Raw genomic sequence first — 19370 nt, 5'->3', positions numbered from 1 at the left:
GTTACGGGTATCAATTTAAAATGACAATGGCTAGACTTTCTCACATCAGTGCCAGTGTACTATGCTCTTCGATTTGAACCATTTCTTTTACTCACCATCCGTCCGTCCCCTCTCCCCCAAACCAGCCTCACCATCTCTCGACTTTAAATCTCAGTTGCAGAAAAAACCCTTTGGCCGATGAAAATGCCATTCACATCGAAATTATACGGCAGGAGCAGTTATTAATGTTTCCGAAACAAATTTCCATGATCTATCGCGCCCACCTCCTCTTCCCCGTACTCTTCAAATCCATTCTTTCACCTCATTCCTTCATACTTCACTTTAACTCCCTGAAAATCATGCAGCTCGTGGCACTTCAAGAAGTAGCACCCTTCTCAACGCACAAGCTTAATGAAACAGCTTCAAGGGCCTTTGAACATTCGCGCTCCTCCACTGTACTACCCTCACGTCATCTTCAAGAAGACTCATTTCGTTCATGAACTACAGTGCTAGGGTCTTCATCCAATGTCTTCATCTTCAAGAAGTGACGCGCTTTACGCAGTATCATCTTCTTCGTTCCTCCTCTCCTCCATTTATTAATTCTCCTCATTCCATCTCTTTCTCGCCTCTTTTAAGTTTGAAATGCCCGAAGTTTCAAAACAATGCAATTCATATTTCTAATACCATTCAAGTAGAATTAAAGCAACCAAACGATACGGCCCCTCTTCAACTCTGTATACTTCCTCCCTTCCACACTCAGCCCAATATCCCTATCCTATTCCTGCACCTTCCTTCCTTGCCTAACACTTATCCCTCTCTATCACAGTCTTCAACATCCCATCGCTAATCAAAACGCTCTGAATCCAACTTTTCTGCCTTCATTCAATATTTCCCAACAACCCTCTCTCCCACCCTTATGCCTACCACTTTTGCGTTTGTTTTCCTTTCCGTCCATTTCACCTTCTCCATCCATCTCCACACCCACATTTCAAAAGCCTCCAGTCTACGCCTATCATCTTGCTTCAGTGTCCATGTTTCCGCACCGCACATACCTACGCTCCATATCAAAGTCTTAATGAGACTCTCCTTAATATACTCACTCAACATACCTGTCATCAATTCCCTCCTCCTAGTAAAAGCTTCTTTGACAAACTCAATTCTTCACATTAAGCTTGACCCTCTCCTACTTTGACCATTTTGGTCCAGAACACTTCCGAGATAGATAAACCGTTCCATCTGCTCTCGTTTTTACCCTCTTACTTTAACGTTTAATTTATTTATCGTATTTAATTTCTCTTTCTGGAAAAGCGCAAAAAAATTTCTTATTTATTTTTATTCTCATCCCATATCTATCGCCCGGACTTTCCTGTACACTCGGTAGAGTTTGCAACTTCTTGGCTCACTGACGACCTACTTGACTACGGGTCGTCTCAGGAATCAGTACCAGCCCCAAGGAAGAAGATTGGAATTTTCTTTCAATTTTTACCACCCGCAAAAATATCATTACGTACCTTACGAATACACAGTTAAAAGCAACGTGAGCAGCACTCCCTGCTGCAGTTTACATCTTGATTTTCCCCACGAGTATGCGAATTGAACTGAGTAGAGACGATCACGCCGATAAGAGATGTTGCCGGTAAACTGGTCCCCAGTACGTATGGGCCGGAACACGGTTCGGGTTTATAAATCCTACTGGGAAGTAGGGAAGTAACATGGCAGGTCCTTCCGCTCGATTAGACGGGGTCGCTTGAACTCGAATCAATGCATTCAAACGGGTTTTCCAATTTTCAGTAACCATTGTTTCCGTCGGTATCATAATTTCTTGTCAAGTTTTTAGGCTCACACTTCAGCAGACTTTTAGGGAGGTTTCTCAACTTGGGAACGGAGGGGATTGGGGAACGGGATGGTATGCTGGCTTCTCATCCCTTTGGTCCGGGATCGAATCACGGATGTGTCAGGATTTAGCCTTGGTATCCCAATCCCTATTTGGGGTCCTTTGTGGAGAGCACTTCAGGTTATTATGCCATCTATCGAATGGGGCGTGGATCCCTTGACTTTTATCATCAAAGGTAGGCTATTATTGCCGATGCTGGATTTCTCTCCATTCTTCTTCCATTCTCAAAATACCTTACCTCTACTATATTACACATTTATTGACACATTAATGACACATATGACCTTAGTTGTCAGTTTCCCTAATAGCTAACGATTATTCAAGAGTTGATCATTCCATAAACCCTTCTCAGTTTTTTTCAGAAAAAAATGGAATCAGTAATTGTCAAACTCAGCTCACTCATTCAGTCTCAAAAACTTGAATTTTTTCACTAGTAAAAGAAGGCTATTCTCGGTAATTGGTCACTGCTATATTGCATGATTATTACTCGGCGTTTTGTAAAATAGTTAAGTTTTAAGATAAGTCAGGTTAATGCTAAATGTTCATATATTTTTATGTGGGTGTATGTCATAATATTTTTATGTTTATTTCCATTTCACCAGAACCTATGAGTTAAAGGTTCTAAAGGATGAATGAATGTATGTATGATACCAAATTTATGACTTTTCTTCAATTTTCCACCTAATGCAAAGCAAACACTTTTGCAAAGTATTGATTACAATTCCTCATCAGGTTTGCCTCTTCTCATCACCATCATTCATGTCTAACGGTGTAAATGGTCTTAGCCGTCGAATGCCTCCCCAAATATCCAATACTAATACGGAAGAGGCTCAATATTACGCCGTATATGAAGGTCCATCAAGATCTGTTCCTGCAAGCCGCTCCGAAATTGAGTGGCAGGAAGTGTTAGGTAACTTGCCATTGGGATAATTTGTGGTCATTAGGATTGAGTATTATTTTCTTGTCGGTAAGTGCGAATGCTCTGCGTCGAAATATTTCCAAATGCACACTTGATTTTGAGCGTAGGTATTTCAAAAGCGGTTTATTTATCCGATTTTGTTCTCTTAGCTCCAATCATTTTATCCTCCGCTACGCCAAACTGGAAGAATTTTTTTCGAAAGACACGATTAAAATGCAATGTTTTCGTAAGTATCTTAATTGAGGTTTCCGTGAATGCATTTTGAAGACTCCTATATCTTACGTGTGTCCGATGTGAATGCATTCGCACAAAGCACCACAACTGCCATCGACCTTTCGTATTTTCTCTCCAATGAATTGATGGCTCATTCTCATTGCTAGAGGAGCAGCTGCTGTCGGTATGCATGGACCTGTTCATGGCAGGATCAGAGACGACGGCCAACACCCTCGCCTTCGCCGTCCTGTTGCTCCTTAGGCACCCTGAGTGTTGCCGGAAGGCCACGGACGAGTTGGACAAGGTGGTCGGCCGCGGCAGGATCCCATCCCTGAGCGACAGGGTCAAGTAAGTCGAAAAAATCGCCTGACTGGTTGCCGGCATGGTAACGGTACGAAATATAAAGCTAAGTTTTCGTTCATCCGGTTTTGCGTCGCCGTCTTGGCGCTGTCATGCCTGCGGCAGCACCGGTAGGAAACAGAAGATGGCGATGACCCGTGTTCCGAGTGTTTTTGATGAGAGATGAACATATGAAAGACGGCGAGCCTCAGTTTTCACTCATCGCATCCTGCGATGAAAGTTGAGAGATGGGCAACTTCTTCGACGCAGCAACCTGTGTGGATGATCTGCGTACTGATTGACTGCGCAGTCTGCGACGCACCGCTACGGCATAGAATTATCGTATATATTTATGTATAAAATTTCCACGCATCCGGGGTCGCAAAATCAGATGCATGAATACGTAGCTTAAGGTTGTGGAGCAACAAAATAAACAAGGATTAATTATTAATGCAGTACATCAATACAAATTCTAAGATTGATGACCATTAATCATTACGCATAGAATTGAACGATGTAACTTTAATTTGAGACAGTAGAATCGCTTATTTCCCTTGGTTGTTCACTGAATTGAACTTTCACGATGAAGGAAAAGCGAAATCTTTTTGAATATTTAACAAAATCATGGTGTCTGTTGCATATTGAAGTTACCGTGTGAATGATTACTTTCTATAGGCATAAGAAGCGGTCAAGTGGAAAAGTACGGAAATAGGTTATAATCACAATCAATGAGGTTATATAGGCTATAATCTGAATCCCACTCGACAAGCTGCCATAGCAGCGCAAATTAAAACTAGCTTCCTTCAATGTTTTTGTGAGTCTTAAGTAGTTCTGCGAGGATGTTATTTGTCCCAACGGCCTTTTTTGATTTCAATGCCCTTTCCGTTCGCACTCAAATATGTATTCCTTGACTTAACATATCCTCATCGACGTCATATTCTCTTTTTATATTTAAACTTTCCGGCCTAGTCCAGATATCATTAGATACATCATTCAATCATAGATCCTTTATATATTATTCCTATTTCACCTGAATGTTTCTTACATTTTTAATAATTTCCCTGTCGTAACTTTAATAGAGTGCACAGTAGTGCTTCACAATAGTGTTTCCTTATGTTGCTTTCACCTTCATACATAGCGTAAAATTTCACCCTTCCTCTTAAAAATCTCCTTACATTCGCATTGCATTTTCACTAAGCTTCTTTCGTCCAATTAGTTTCCCATCTCAGTTTACTATTGATATCTTTGTACTTCCTTCCATTTCATTCTGTATTTACAGCCTTCCACTTTCTTCTCTCGTCTATCTTCCTAATCATCTCATCTATAATCCATGATTTCCTTATCCTTTCACTATTGCCTGTTTCCATTGCTTCATTTGCGGCTTTTGGTATCTGTTTTTTTATATGCTCCCATAATCTTCAACTGTACCTCTCTCCCTGTAAACTCATAAATGTATTCACTGCCGGATAGTAATCCTTTCGTTTCGTCCTAGTTAACGATTCTACATGCCATTTCCTCGTCCATCCTCTCTGTTTTTATCCTTTAAAATTTGAAGTTACACACCATTAGCAGTTTTCGAAATAGCAGTATCGCATATGATCCGAGTCGTCACCATCTCCCAGTAAAGAGCGAATTAAACAGGCTCTACCTAAATCTATGCCTAGCTTAATAGTCGAAGTTATATCTCTTGCTACACATTGCATTGTCACCAAGGTTCTTTCGCACAATTAGTAATATTTCTATCACGGCGTACAACGTACAGCGTAGTGTTTCTAATGAATAACCCATTTCTCCTTCAGAACTTTATTGCTTTCTGCCCACGGTTATTCCTGGTTCCTAAACCGTAGAGTCCTACCTCGCTCCAGTCCCTCCCTTCGCCACCCGGTTTTTAGTAATTTCCCGGTCCTCTTACCGGGATATGAAGACAAGGTGGAGTCTTAGAAAGATCATGAGTATTAATAAGTATTTACTTAGCTAATTAATTTGTAAAAATACCCGTATTCATGGAATTACTTCTACTCCTCATAACAAACAAGCATTTGTTAACAATAATCATACATAATTATTTTCTACGTGATAGGAGGACGTTCTCTCGATGCATTACATGAGAGAAATCGATTTGTAACATATTCGCCGGAAATTATGAGTAAAATCACATAAACCGTAGTCCTCTACCTCACTCTCATCTCTCCCTTCACTCACCGCCGCTTTCCGATTCGCCATCACTATCAAATATTTCCTCCCAGGGATGTAAGCATATAATTTCCTCCGATTGACCGTATCTCTCTCCCCATATGATTACTTGTTGGCATGGAAACCTGAATAATGGCCAAGTTCGTTAGCTCAGCCATTACCTCTACTAATAATATTCTATGCTATGCTATACTATGTTTACCACACCACTTCCTACAGTTTTTCTCAGTACTGCTATCACCCCTCGCTGGCTCTTTTTCAATCCATAGTATATTTCGAATAGTATCTAATTATCATTTTAAGAATCTCTCATATCCTTCCATCTCACTTTGTACGACCCTAAAATATCTATTATTCCTCTCTCCATATTCCACTACGTGTTTTCTAATTTCTCTGTCCTCAACATCGTCCTAAAATTCCAATTCACTATTCTAAAAGATTCAGTCAGCTTCGGTTTCTTCTTGTCTATTACTGCTGTCAATTTCTCTTCGCAAGGAATTCGCGTAACGAAGATCATGGAAATCTTGCCTCTGCCGCCGCCGCCGGGTAGAACAAAGTGGGCCGAGTCCCATAGTTTCCACGATTCATTTTCATAATTTCGTCCATTGTATTGTTTTTGATGAAATAATTGGCGTGGTTTCCCGGGGCGTTCCTCAAGGATGTTTTTAATGTGGCACCATATCTAACATGGCCGCACAACTGGGTTCAGACGCCTCCTTTGAAGAACAGATGCTACTTGGACTACCTTCCGTCCAGCCCAACTCTACGACTCTTGCACCCAGGCTTGGTTACTCCCCAGGTGGAGAACTCTGGTTTCTAAACACCCGCGAAACCGGTAAGATAATATCTCGGTATTATAAAACCAGTCCACACCGGGTTTCCTCAGAACTAAGGAAGAGCAAATAGACTCTTCACATGGCGAATGTTGAAAAGGCTATGCATATTTAAATATATTTCTTGTTGAATGCTTTCAGTTGCCCTTACGTGGAAGCTGTTATTATGGAAGTCCTGAGAAGAATTAATGTTGTTCCTGTAGCCATCCCTCATAGAGCACTTTGCGACGTCACCATCAACGGCTACCGGATACCAAAGGTTTGTATCTTTATTACAAAGGAATCGCGTCTAATTAAAAAAATAGTTCGTTCTTAATTATCTTCCCTCTTCTCCTTCTTCTTAACGTTATCTAGTATTGTATTTTTTTCTCTTTGGAAAAACTCCTTTCTTTAAAATTATATATATATATATATATATATATATATATATATATATATATATATATATATATATATATATATACTCTAGTACTGTGGAGCGTTATTTCCCTTAGAAGAAAATAGGACACCATGAAAGTATGCTATTTCATTTGTATATCTTTGTTTTATTCACATTATTTCCATTACGTATCTCAAATGCTTTTCTCCTACTGCAGGACACAACAGTTTTGGTTAGCCTGAGATCAGTGCACATGGACAAAGATCACTGGGGAGATCCAGGGAATTTCCGTCCGGAAAGATTTATCGATGAGGATGGTCGCATCAAAACCGATACGACGAAACTTCTCTCGTTTGGAAATGGTAAGGAGACCTTTTCTAGAAAAATATTCCTCAGATATCCTCATTACGTTCTAATTAGAACGTGAGGTAAGATGATGATCATAAAAACGAAGTGTAAACTTTAAATAGAGAAAATATTAATGTGTTTTTAATAATCTTCTTTATCTTTCTTAATCTTTTAATAATAATCTAATCTTTTTTAATGTCTTTAATGTGATGGACAACGCTTGGTATGTCAACCTAGTCCATTTTATTTGACGGTCTGTTTTCTTCTCGATACTTCATAACGAATCAGTAATGCTACTAGATTCCTATACATATATTGTCACGAACGTCAAGGACGTAGTGCAGTGCCTCTTATAGAAAGAGTAATGGAAACTCGATCATCCAGATGGCCTTAGATAGGTTGAATGAGACCTAAATTAGATATTTGACAGCACGTTAGTGCGTGTATTTTTTCAACGACAACATATAATAAACGGTATAATGCACGAAAAATGATGAATTTGATCCCACAGGTTACAGAATTATTTAACCTACTCTTAAGTGAAGGGGGATCGAGATGGTGCGGAGGCTATGGCACCGGCTTAACACCCAGAGGGCCCAGATGCAAATATTTTTCAGTGGTATCTCCATCCCTACTTGCAGCACCTACAGTGCCTTGTGGAGGTCACTTTGAGAGAGTACGCCGTCCGTCGGATGGGACGTTGAGCTGTGGACCCCTTGACGCATTTCATAAAGAGATGGCTAACGCCGACGCTGGGTTTCCCTCCGCCCTTCATCCTTTCCTGTCCATCCCTAAATGCGTAAATGACCTCAGCTGTTGGTCGCCTCCCCTAAATACCACTACTCTTTAAGTGAGAGAGGGGTTTTAACTATGAACATCTGACACACCAGGTGACTTAATTAGGAAAGATTTTTTTAGCTGTACTGACAATTTATTTTACAAGAAACGTGTAAAAAAAGCGGGAGAAATAAACGAAATAAATTTGCGTGTTCCACTTGCCTCTATTTACCGGATATTTCGCTGACTTTCCGTCGTATGTCTTATGCCTTAACAATTGCGGCTTTGATTTAATTGAATTGCAATTGCTCACGACTGAAAGTGAAATGCAATAATACACCTATCATTCCTCAAAACACAGAACTTTCGAAAAAGGCGCGTCCCTTTAAGATTGCTTGTATATAGTAGTCCTTAACCTTGCAAAAGAGAAATTGTCTTATTGTTAGATAATGTAATGCTCCCGTCGCAGCGGAGGCTGAAAGTAATTCCATTGATTTGAAACAGCCCTTGACAAAACTGAAAGTACAATTGTTTCCGACGGTTGTTTCTGCAAATAAAATTTCTGAATTCATTAGGAATGGCAGCACAATAAAATAGTCCACTTTCCTCGTGAATAACCAAAGACACTGGTCATATTAATCATAATCAATGTCTATAGTAATCATAATCAATGTCTATAGTAATCATAATCAATGTCCATAGTAATCATAGCAGGCAACTACATTAATGACAACTGGCGATATTAATCATTATGATTGGTCTAATAATCATAATGATTGCTCATAATAATCATACTGATTGCTCATAATACTCATAATCACTGGACATAATCTCAGAATCAATAGTCTCAGTAACCATTATATTTCTATGTTAGTTCTAAGATGGGATCGAGGCAGCTACCCTATAAGTTTTTCAATCGGTTAACCTCTCCGTATCTGCATATTTCTTCGCTTTCACTTCTGTCATTGTTTCTTTGATACTTGCCATTTGAGGTTTTCATATTTAGTTCCTCCAATTAAATTTTCCATCAGTAATCACCCGTCTTTTGCAATCGCTTACCATATGCGCTAAGTAGTTTTCTCAAATGTCTTCTTATCCACATATTAAGATTTGAAGTCAATTTTTTCCGCTAATTCCATTTTTGAAGGAAATCCCGGCACTCACCTTCGTACCAATAAGTGGTAACTCTGTATTCATCTAACATTTTTCTCGAAACACTTTAACTCTAAATATTAGGGCTAGATATTTTTTACCTGTTTTGTGAGTGAAGTTACCCAGGCTAGGAGCAGTTAAAGTACTGATTCTAGCTTTTATGTTCAAAGATGAAGACGCAACGATAGCAATTCCCTTCCCTCAAGTGCCCTAAGTCGGCATTTCGCTGAGGTCATTTCGTTTTAAGGCACGAAATTGGCGTGGGGAGTAAGTCAAGTGTCTAGAGCTACTCAACTGCGCTCTGAGCTGAAACCCACATTGTTTCGAACGGAGGAGGGATTCAGTTACAAATCCGCCGCCCCTGCGGTGAGACTAGGGAGCCCGAGGGGTTTGTGCCTCGGGCCGACGAGTCTTAGAGCAGGCTCCCCTTCGGGTTCCTGAACACGATTCATCGGACGCCGTAACAAATTAGCATGGGCATACCTACCATCTGCATACAAATAGAATCGACCGTTGAAATCTCGTCTTACAGAGATTAAGATTAATTATGAGTCATAAATCCGTAAGTGCGGCTGGGTCCGGGAAGCGATGGGACAGGCAGGTCACTGATCGCTCGATGCTTGCGAACTGGAAGCATAATTTCCTTAATAGGTAGCAGGGAGTGATGCCTTTAGGGGGACATTATGAAAAAAACGTGGTCCTCATAAAGGGCCACGTTAAAGGAAAAGTGATGGGAATATACATGAAAGACATACATAGGAATAAATAACAAAATAAATATATATATATATATATATATAATATTATATGTAATATTATAAATAATACTATATTATATAATATTATATTATTTATATAAACCTTGATACAAAACCTTGATTAAAAACGTGAAATATATACGTTTTTTTTCTTTTTGTCTCTGTTTAGATACGTTTTAACCAAAGTTTACATATATTTGTGGCGTCGCTGAAGATCGTCTTCAAATGCACGACAAGTCGGAGGTTCATGGTTTTATTCCCAGTCAAGGAAATTTTGTTCGTGCTAGGAATCCACACAATTCGACCTTCCCCACTAGCTTCGTGTTCGCTCTTCAACGTATTTCTATCTCTTTTCTCTATACCTATATCCGTGTATATGTATACATATATATGTATGTGTCCATTCAAAGATTAATTACATATATATATATATATATATATATATATATATATATATATAATCTGTGAATTTCACACACCGTTGGGCTTAGTATTGGGTGAGTTCTACCCTCACATATCAAACCCAACCCTACAAAATGATAACTGGGTTTATGGTCAGTCTTATCAAGAAAGACTCAGAAAAAAATACGCGACATGTCGGTGGGTATCCGGGGCTCGATGATAAAAGTTAGCGTATATTTCCCCATATAAATGCGGGGCAATTTGTGAGTGGGATGGAACAAACCACCAATGATATCTAATCAAAACTCACTGGATTATGCGAGCCAATGACTTGCATTGGCGACAATGTGGGCGTCAACAGAGAAGTTTGCTGCGGAAATTCCAACTCTTATTAAATTTGATCCCGTGAAAAACCGTGTCCTGCTCTCTAAAGAACACCTTATTAGGTTTTCAATCCAACTGGAAGTGGTTTATATTGCCCAATCGTTTAGAAAGAATTTAATGTTCCAAATATTTTGAATATGCTCGTAGTCTAAATGTACATAAAATGTAAACTTTCTAATCATCTTTGTTAAATTTACACTTTTAGAAATGAAACTGGTCGAGTCGAGTATTAAATAATTGAATAAATTTTATTTTGATAACATGAATAAAGATCAAATTTCGGAATTGCGCTCTTATAAAAACTGCTAGCAGTTCTTGGGTGAAGAAAGTGAATAAAATTGTAGGCAATGCATGATTTCTATATAAAAGAGTGGATTGAAACGCACGCGTGAATTTATTGTCATTGGTACATCGATTTGTGTGTTTAGATGATAAATTAATTCTACCTACCTATTAGCGTGCGTTTTAAAGTATCTGTGTGCGTGTATACATAACGTATACGCAAATACGCATGAAAACATTTCTCTTTTGACGTTAGTTCCTTCGAGAACATTCAAGAATGCCAATTATTTTGATAAAATAGCGGAAAAGGGTGGATCCCGTTCCGGAGGGATCTCTTATAAGGGCGAGCGAAATTTATAAGCGTTGAATTCTTGCGAAGATTGTTGACCCGTGGAAGGGTGTGGGGAAAGGTGACTGGAGACTCAACAGGCTTAAGTTATGCACTGACCGGGTAGGACGCTCTGGAGTGTGGAGTCACAATATCTCCAAGTTAGGATGTCCATCTCAACGGGCTAATTTAAAAAATGCGTAGTAAAAAGTTATATACTCTCTTAAGAGTGTCTTCGCTTCCTCATTCAATGCATAAAATCCGTCAAGTGTCCAATTTGCTCTTTTTTCCATGTTAATTTGAGATAAGAGCTTTTAAACCTTATATTCAGTGATTTATCTAAGCTGAACACTGTACAGTTTTATTATATTGAAAAGCATTAATCATTTATTGACAATTTCCGATTAGAAAACCTCCATAAAATTACCACAAAAGAGCGCGAAGGAGAGCGCAGGAACGGTAAGTTCGAAAAGAATAAGTAGGACATGGAAATATAATTGTTATTAAAATGAAATTGAGAAGAAAATAGAAGATTTTGGACATGAAATAGGGATTATAAATGAAGCGAGAAATAACAAAAATCTAAGGCGAAAAATTAGAAGAGTGAATTAGGTGGAAAGCGAATAGTGATGATGAGAAACGTTCGAGACAACGGACAATTGGACGCATATTACACTCAAATGAATCATTGTCTTTCATGGAGTGAAAATGGAGAAACATGCTATGCCTCAAAGAAATATAACTAAACGTGAAAGTTATTAATCGAAATGAGAGATATCCAGAGAATGCGTAGAAAATAGGCACGCGGACGAATATTACCCCTTCCCCTGTTCAATCCCATGTTCTTAAGGTTTTCTCTGGAAAACTCCCACATGGTCGTCGGTTTCCATGTCATTTGCTTTATTTATATATTCCCTATATTCCAAAATGTAGGGAATACAATAATGAGACTACCAGCAATACGTAACTTGAGATTAAATACCATTCTTGGCATTTTAAAATAATGTTCTTAGGCTTGCATGAACAACGGGAAACGAAATTCTGAAGTCAAAAGAAAGACATTTCAAGACAAATCTCTAATTTTCTACGGGTCCTTTTAAAGCAGCTAAAAATATGGGAAATTCCATACCACAGTCCTTTATTTGGTGAACTCGATGGTTCCAAGCTCGCTATGTGGAAGTAAACGTTTATGGAATGAGGTTCTTCCTATGAGTTCTTCCGGTGAAATTTTAAGTGGGCGCTACCACTTAAAACTCGTAGGCGTAATCGTGCAAGTAATCACATAGGCACAGCGCAGTATAATAGCTCTCTCGCAATAGATATTTTCGTTTAATCTTACACGCGCACACATATCTGTATTTTTATGATACATGTGCATATATATGTGTGTGTATAAATAAATAAATAAATATATATATATATATATACATATCATATACATCATATAATATTGCTATAATCACGAGTTGGATGTAAGATGTTGCAAAAAATATACGTTATCTGCGGATATTTCGCGAGACGTTCACGATAAAGGTTTCCTTACATTTGTTTGAAATCCCAACCCTTCGCTTGCGTTTGAAAGTAATTTATATGACTCCTTTATGGGCGTTATTGTTTCATTGATACCATACTTCAAACGATTTATAAATAATGAGCATGTATTCCCCGCAATGATATCTTCCTAAGCCTAGCTCTTCCATCCTGGGATCGACTCTTTCCTATTTTATTTCCTCCAGGAATATGTTCAACTCAGCACCCTCTTCCTACTGAAAGTGATAAAAAGCAGTAAATGACCGTACTTAAGATTTGCAGAAAACCGATAGGTTACTCACGCTATATGCCGACTTGGCGCTATCTTCTCTTAAATAAAACCGTATGATAAAGGTCAGCGGACAACCAAGGAAAAAAATGTTACCCTGCTGTACGCTGTGGTTTAATATGATAGCAAGACGTGTATTTATAGTGGTGTGCTATATTGATTTGAATCCATTTTAAATCAATACTTAAATGATGAAAATCTGGTGTGATCTATGAGAAATCGTCGATACCGGACACTAATTTGTAATTAGTCATAAGTACGTGTATTTGATTGATTATCATCAAATGAATTGCATATTAGATTCCCTTTCGCTTGGTCGTATTTGCGACGAATCAACTGATGGGCCCGAAATAGATCTGCCGAAATGATCGGAAGCATACGTACCTTGGTGCCAATTCTTTCACCCTACATCACAGATGACGGGTGAACGAACTTCCTTTAGGAGAGACCTTTTTGATGGCGATCACTGCCTTAACCCGGTTCTCTTCCGTCATTTTCGCTCTCTAGGTCACGGCGGCAGTCAGAAGCGAACCCAAATGACCTCTACCTTTTTCTCTCTGTCCGGCAGGCAGGAGGCGCTGCATGGCGGAGTCCCTGGCAAGGGCCACCGTGTTCATGCTCCTGTCATCGCTGCTGCTCAACTTCGACCTGACTCCGTGCCGTGACCCCTTGCCCTCATGCCTCGAGGGCCGCGACGGCGTCACCCTCTCTCCGCTGCCTTTCCGAGGGCGGGTCGTCTTGAGGTGAAGACCGACCCATCGTGACAAGGATGCACGGGATGTAGATTCCATTCACCTAAGTAGCTATTTCTCACTGTGCTGGGTTGTGGACAGTTTAGTGGAACACCGTAATGGCTAACTTTTTCCGATTTATGAATCGCCGTTTGGATTGAAACTAATTATGAACATGGTATGAACCTGAGTGAGGTGTTTGAATGGACGGGATTGGTAGTTGGTGACTAAGTATGTGCGGGTATAAGAAACAGTTTAAGGTGTGGTATCCTGGATGGATAGAGCGTTCGATTGCTGATCGTGGGGTCAACGGTTCAAATCCCGGTTGATGCCCTCGAAAAACTGTCTAAATTCCTGCACATGAGAAAATTTAGGACTAGTACTAATTGTGAAACGGATTGGTGGGACAAGGAAGGGAACCTGCCCAAATAACCTCAAAGTGTGAAAATCACGAACTTTTGGACATGAGAATGGCTTGATATCCACAATCACCCATCAAAACTAACCTCGAGATTGATTACTGTTTCGTGATTTGAAATAGGAGAGCCTCGCGTGTATTTGAGCAAAATTCCTCGTGGGGACAACGTCCCTTGCAGTATTAAGTTTCTAGATTTTCACCATGTGCTCTGTTAATCGATCCCTTATTTTCTTTTGCCTCTTACGGATAAACTTTGTTTTCGTCCTGATGTTCACTGCCCGGATAGCTTTATTTGTGCCCATCGGCCAATATTGGATGTGAAAATTCTTGTTTTAATAGTCTTTAGAGTGAACGGTGGTGGCGGCACCTGGCAGATTACTTTCACTCAGTGGAATAGAAATCTACGGCTTTAGAAATGTATTTGTCTCGCGATACCATTGCTATAAGTTTCGCTCTTTTGCCACCAAAACTGGAATGTTGATGCGGTCCTTCATCTAATGAAAGTAACATCCATGCCCAAAGTAACGGTTTTGCCTATCTTTGAGAGAAATATACACTGAATGTTTTTTTTTGCTATTTTCTGGGGTTTCCTAAGAGATTATAAATGAAGTTTTAGATAATTGAAACAACTAAACGTGGCTTAGTGGTGAAACAACTAACGGGCCAAATACCCTTGTAGCCCAGGATAAAGCGTTCGGATATTTACGGGTGTGATTACCTTAGACACCCTCAGGTTCACTCAAGCTGTACCATTTTTTGGATACATCATTTTTCTGGGGAACCAAAATCGGCATACAGAAAGAAATACTCAGAGTGAATGAATTTCAAGCACCATTTGGATTAGCGCGAATTGAGCTCTACCCTCACTCAAAAAACCAACCTTCTAATTTCGTTTTTTTTACTAGCGGCGACGGATAATGTGTACCTAGATGAATGAAAATCAACGCCCTGTGAAGTGAACATTTTCCCGAGACTATTTCTTTAACGTGCTCCCTGATGGAACCAAAATTTGATACGTACTCGCAAATATGAAACAATTTTCCATTCCCACGTTCCGTTAAGTTTGGGATAAGGATTCAGTGCACGCACGCTAGAGGTATTCTAATTATTCTTGCTGTTTTTTTCCTGTTTAAGAAAAGTTGCAATAAGCATATAAAGATTATTAAAATAACTAATTCTTCAGGTGGGATTTCAATTCATAACCTGTTTCTTGGGAGAAAGTCGTCCTGGCACACAGTAGCTGGATCCTTTCTGAGAAGGGAATTTGCAGTCATTATTCGCGTATGTGAGTGAGATGACCAAGTTTATTGCCTGAAGTTATACCAGTGATTCTCTTTTAATGTATGTATTTTAATATGCTGTCAACTTTTTTATGAATAAAAGCCTACAGAATTTCCGAGCTCCTGGCCTGAATATAGTTTTGAAAAGGCTTTTAAGAGCACAGCACTTCGATCTCCATGCGTAAATTATTTCTTTGCCCTACGAGGTTTCGTTGCGGTGTAGAATGAGACAACAGATCCTTGCCAAGTGCTGTTACAAGTTTAAAAATGGAAATGTCTCTACTGCGTTCCAACAAACGGTTTACAATGAAATATTTCCGCCTAGTAAAACCTGTAACTGTTTCCCGCATGAAACTCATTTCTCAAAGTAAATTTTAACAGTATAATAATCACCGATGAGGCCGTACACTTTTGAAAATCCTTGGAAGCGGAATAGCTGTATTTTTTGTAAAAATAGTAGTTCTCTACGTTATAGGTTTTATATACATAGAATGCGACCGGTTTTTGATGAAAATCACCATAATGGAAACCGGTTATCTTTCATGCGTGTAAAGTGTTTCTTTGGTTAAAACGAGCTTCTTAAGGAATAGATAATTTTTTTTTAATTTTTCTCAGAATTTGACTAAATTTAGTCCTTTTCGGTGAGTTTTATCCGAAGGCCAAATGGAGCAACGCAAGCTAAACCATACCGCAAGTAACTCATCAAACAGCAAAAAACGATTGTAATATCACTCATATTTTGTGCATGCAAACATTTTCATGGTTTTTTTAATTTTAAAAACACTGAATTTCAGGGGAAAATACATATTTTATACAAAATATAAACATAATTTTGCTGGAGAGTAAAGAAAAATTTTTAAAAACATTGTCAGCACAAGGTATCTTCTGTTTTTCCATCGACAAACATGCTAGCTATCAATCAAAGGATCACATGATCGTTTGAAATCACGAAATTTAAACTAATAAATTTAATGCAATAATTTCAGAGTGTAAAAATCATTCATCTTGAATTGAATTAATGCATGTGACAATAAGATGATATACTAATGTTGTTTTAGGTATTACCGAATAAAAGCGAGAAGATATTTAATCATAAATGGAATTGATTTTTTATTTGACTTCATATTTTCGGTCTTGGGAAAATCCGGCAGCCCAACAATTTTATTTTAAGGAATTTATATCTGTGACTTTATATGGGGTTTGAGTAAAATACTTTGCGAAAACTGAAATAAATGAGAAAAGGGGCTATTATGTGTTATTCGTTGAAAATTCAACTAAAAATAAAGGTACGATTGAGAGAAATCGACCGGAAACCTACGTACGTACATCTGTGTACACATCAGTGACATTATCGGAATGCCAAGTAATTAAGACCAAGGCTAAAAGACAGTGGCTATCACTTGAAATATTTTCACCCGCAATACCCAATTATGAACCAGAGTTCGTACTGCTCATTACTAAAAACAAAACTTAAGAAAACAATAAAACCTTCGGGAATCAAATCAGTGATGTGTGTGACGGAAGCCAAACAACACGGTGGCAACCAACGGCGAACTGTCGAAAATTCCAACCTTTCTGCATCTTAACGAATCTGCCTATACTTCCTCGTTAATTTACACCCACGAATGTGACTGCGTGTAAGATAACATTTAGTTTTTTTTTTTAATCTTTTTGTACCCCGCAAGCCGACGCCAGGGTTTGTGGCAGGGGGTGAATATACACCACACTAATTTTGACCCGAATATAACTCTGCCGCGGTCGGGCAATGTTATTCTGATCCCTTATCATTAGTGGAAAAAATGAGATATTAAATCTATCTATTCAACACTTAATCTCTCTAATTCTATTGACATGATCTCTCCTACCGTATTTCGATGGGGGTAAAAATACATTTTCAGCATCACTGCTATAGAGACCTCCTTGCAATTTATGCAATAGATTTAATCTGTATTTTAAATTTCTCTCCGTGAGTAATTCCCAGCCTAGCTGCTCTAATAATTTTGAAACGTAACTCATTTTATCATAGCAAGGTTCTACAAATCTGGCTTCTCTACGTTGCACGCGATTCAATTCGGTAATCCTCGCAGTCACCTTCATCGTTATCGATAATCAGTCCTAGGATTGATTGGCAGCGGTTTTTTTTCGCCGCGTCGAAATATCGGTTTTCTTCTTTGGCTCTTCAATCTGTAGATTGGTTTGCAGCATCCCTCCATTGATCTCTGTTTTGTATCATCCTCTTCATTTCCATGTAACTCCCACCACTTGCATCATTTTGTATTTCCTTGATGCATTGGTTCTTCTTCAGTTCCAACCTACCATGATCCATTCTATGATCACATGTACATACTTGCTCTCCATGCCTTAAAATGCGTCTATCTGTTTGTCCCTCCTTATCTGTATCGTTTTCCACAGTTTCCTTCTCTCTCTTCTTGCAACTGCTGTCAGCACCTCCTCATTTCTCATCTTTTAAATCCATCTAATCTTCCTCATTTTTCTCCATCGCCACACCCCGAAAACCTCAATCTGTTGCTCTAAGTAGGTCTCTATTGATCATGCCTCATTTCCATGCAAGTTAGCCTCCTCGCAAAATTCTTTCTTGCGCTAAGCGGTATCGCTATCCTCCAAAATATCCGACAACATGACAATCACTTAATTCCTTCATAGCTCGTTGCGCTTACGTCATCCGTCACTTGCTTCACATCAACCAACCTTGACCTTCCTCTTTCGCTCCTCCCATCTACGGCTCCTTCCATAATGGCTTTCGATAAATTATTGCTCCAAAGAATGTTACCAAGTGTTATTTATGAAATATAATTATCGTTTCAAAATTCGTCACTCGAGTGACGGCGTACCCATGGGATTTTTCTTACCAGTCACCGTTCACGTTGAACAGGACGTATTTGAATTGCTGGGGCGTATCATATCAATCTTTTGTAAGTTTCTGCAACTCCTGATAGTGAGATACTACCCAATTGCCACAACAGCCACGCGTTTTGTTCTCGGCGCTCAGGTGGAATTCAGAGCAAAATACAAAATATTTTTAACTATAAAAAAGACTCCTCTCACAGTTGAACAAGAAAATCTTAGTTGCAAACAATTAAATTAAATTGAGAAATGAGTTAAATGCGGTAACAACTTAGAACAGGATAGATTTATTTTAACAAAATGTTTTCTTTAATGTGTTGTTTTCAACTCCACTACTAACCACTCACTATTACTTAGTGGAGAGGAAATTGTCAAAATGAATGAAGGTCGGGACGTAGAGAGTAATTAGCGTTCGAAAGAGTGCAGAAAATCGCAAAACATAAGTTTCATTTCGCTTATGCAGGTAGCTTCCCTATGAAATCACTGTTATCAGCTCTTTCGAAAGAGCTACTCTGGTAATCAAGTAACAATGACCCTTATTTGAAACATCCTGGGATGGCGAGGATGCCTAAACCCTGGAACTTCTTAGAGCAGTAGGAAACCCTCGACAAAATTTATCCCAGCAGTCCTTTCAGTTCCCAGCGGAAAATTCGGTTGCCCTGCCCGTGTCGTAAAACATCTTGTACGAGTAAATCCCTCCTAACTCATGTATTACATCCCCTGCCCCTACCATCTACCCTGAGCATAATATATATGGGTAACTCCAATGAGGTTGTCCAAAACCCACTCAACGCGTTCAGTGGTGCCGGAGGGGTCATCACCGATGTTACTTAGGCCCGCATGATGATAGTGTCACGTAATGGGTAATATGCCCTGCAAATTACGTAAGAAGCCAGAGTAGAGTTATCTATGGGCCTTAGCACGACATTAGGTGTAGTGGGGCATGCGTAACGTATATCACACAACTCATTTTAAACTTCGGATGGCAAACGGAACAATTTTTTATGACCTCCAACACCTGAATGCAGGCAATTTACCCTTGAAGAAATGAAATTAATCTCAAATTGAAAATGGCAA

At 39.1% G+C, this 19370-nt stretch overlaps 1 protein-coding gene across 1 annotated transcript in view; it reads left to right on the top strand.

The window, feature by feature from the left end:
- The window catches only part of LOC139692489 (methyl farnesoate epoxidase-like), a 33006-nt gene extending 17542 nt beyond the window's left edge, over positions 1 to 15464 (top strand). The window contains exons 5-8 of the mRNA XM_071590707.1: positions 3173 to 3353; positions 6512 to 6629; positions 6967 to 7111; positions 13568 to 15464. Coding sequence (XP_071446808.1) covers positions 3173 to 3353; positions 6512 to 6629; positions 6967 to 7111; positions 13568 to 13746 — 623 coding nt within the window. The 3' untranslated portion in view covers positions 13747 to 15464. The remainder of the gene's footprint in view (positions 1 to 3172; positions 3354 to 6511; positions 6630 to 6966; positions 7112 to 13567) is intronic.
- Positions 15465 to 19370: the final 3906 nt, after the last annotated feature.

Source organism: Hetaerina americana, unplaced genomic scaffold (assembly GCF_022747635.1).
Source record: "Hetaerina americana unplaced genomic scaffold, ioHetAmer1.1.p SCAF_4, whole genome shotgun sequence".
NCBI lineage: Eukaryota > Metazoa > Arthropoda > Insecta > Odonata > Calopterygidae > Hetaerina > Hetaerina americana.
This window is presented reverse-complemented; position numbering and strand designations above follow the sequence as displayed.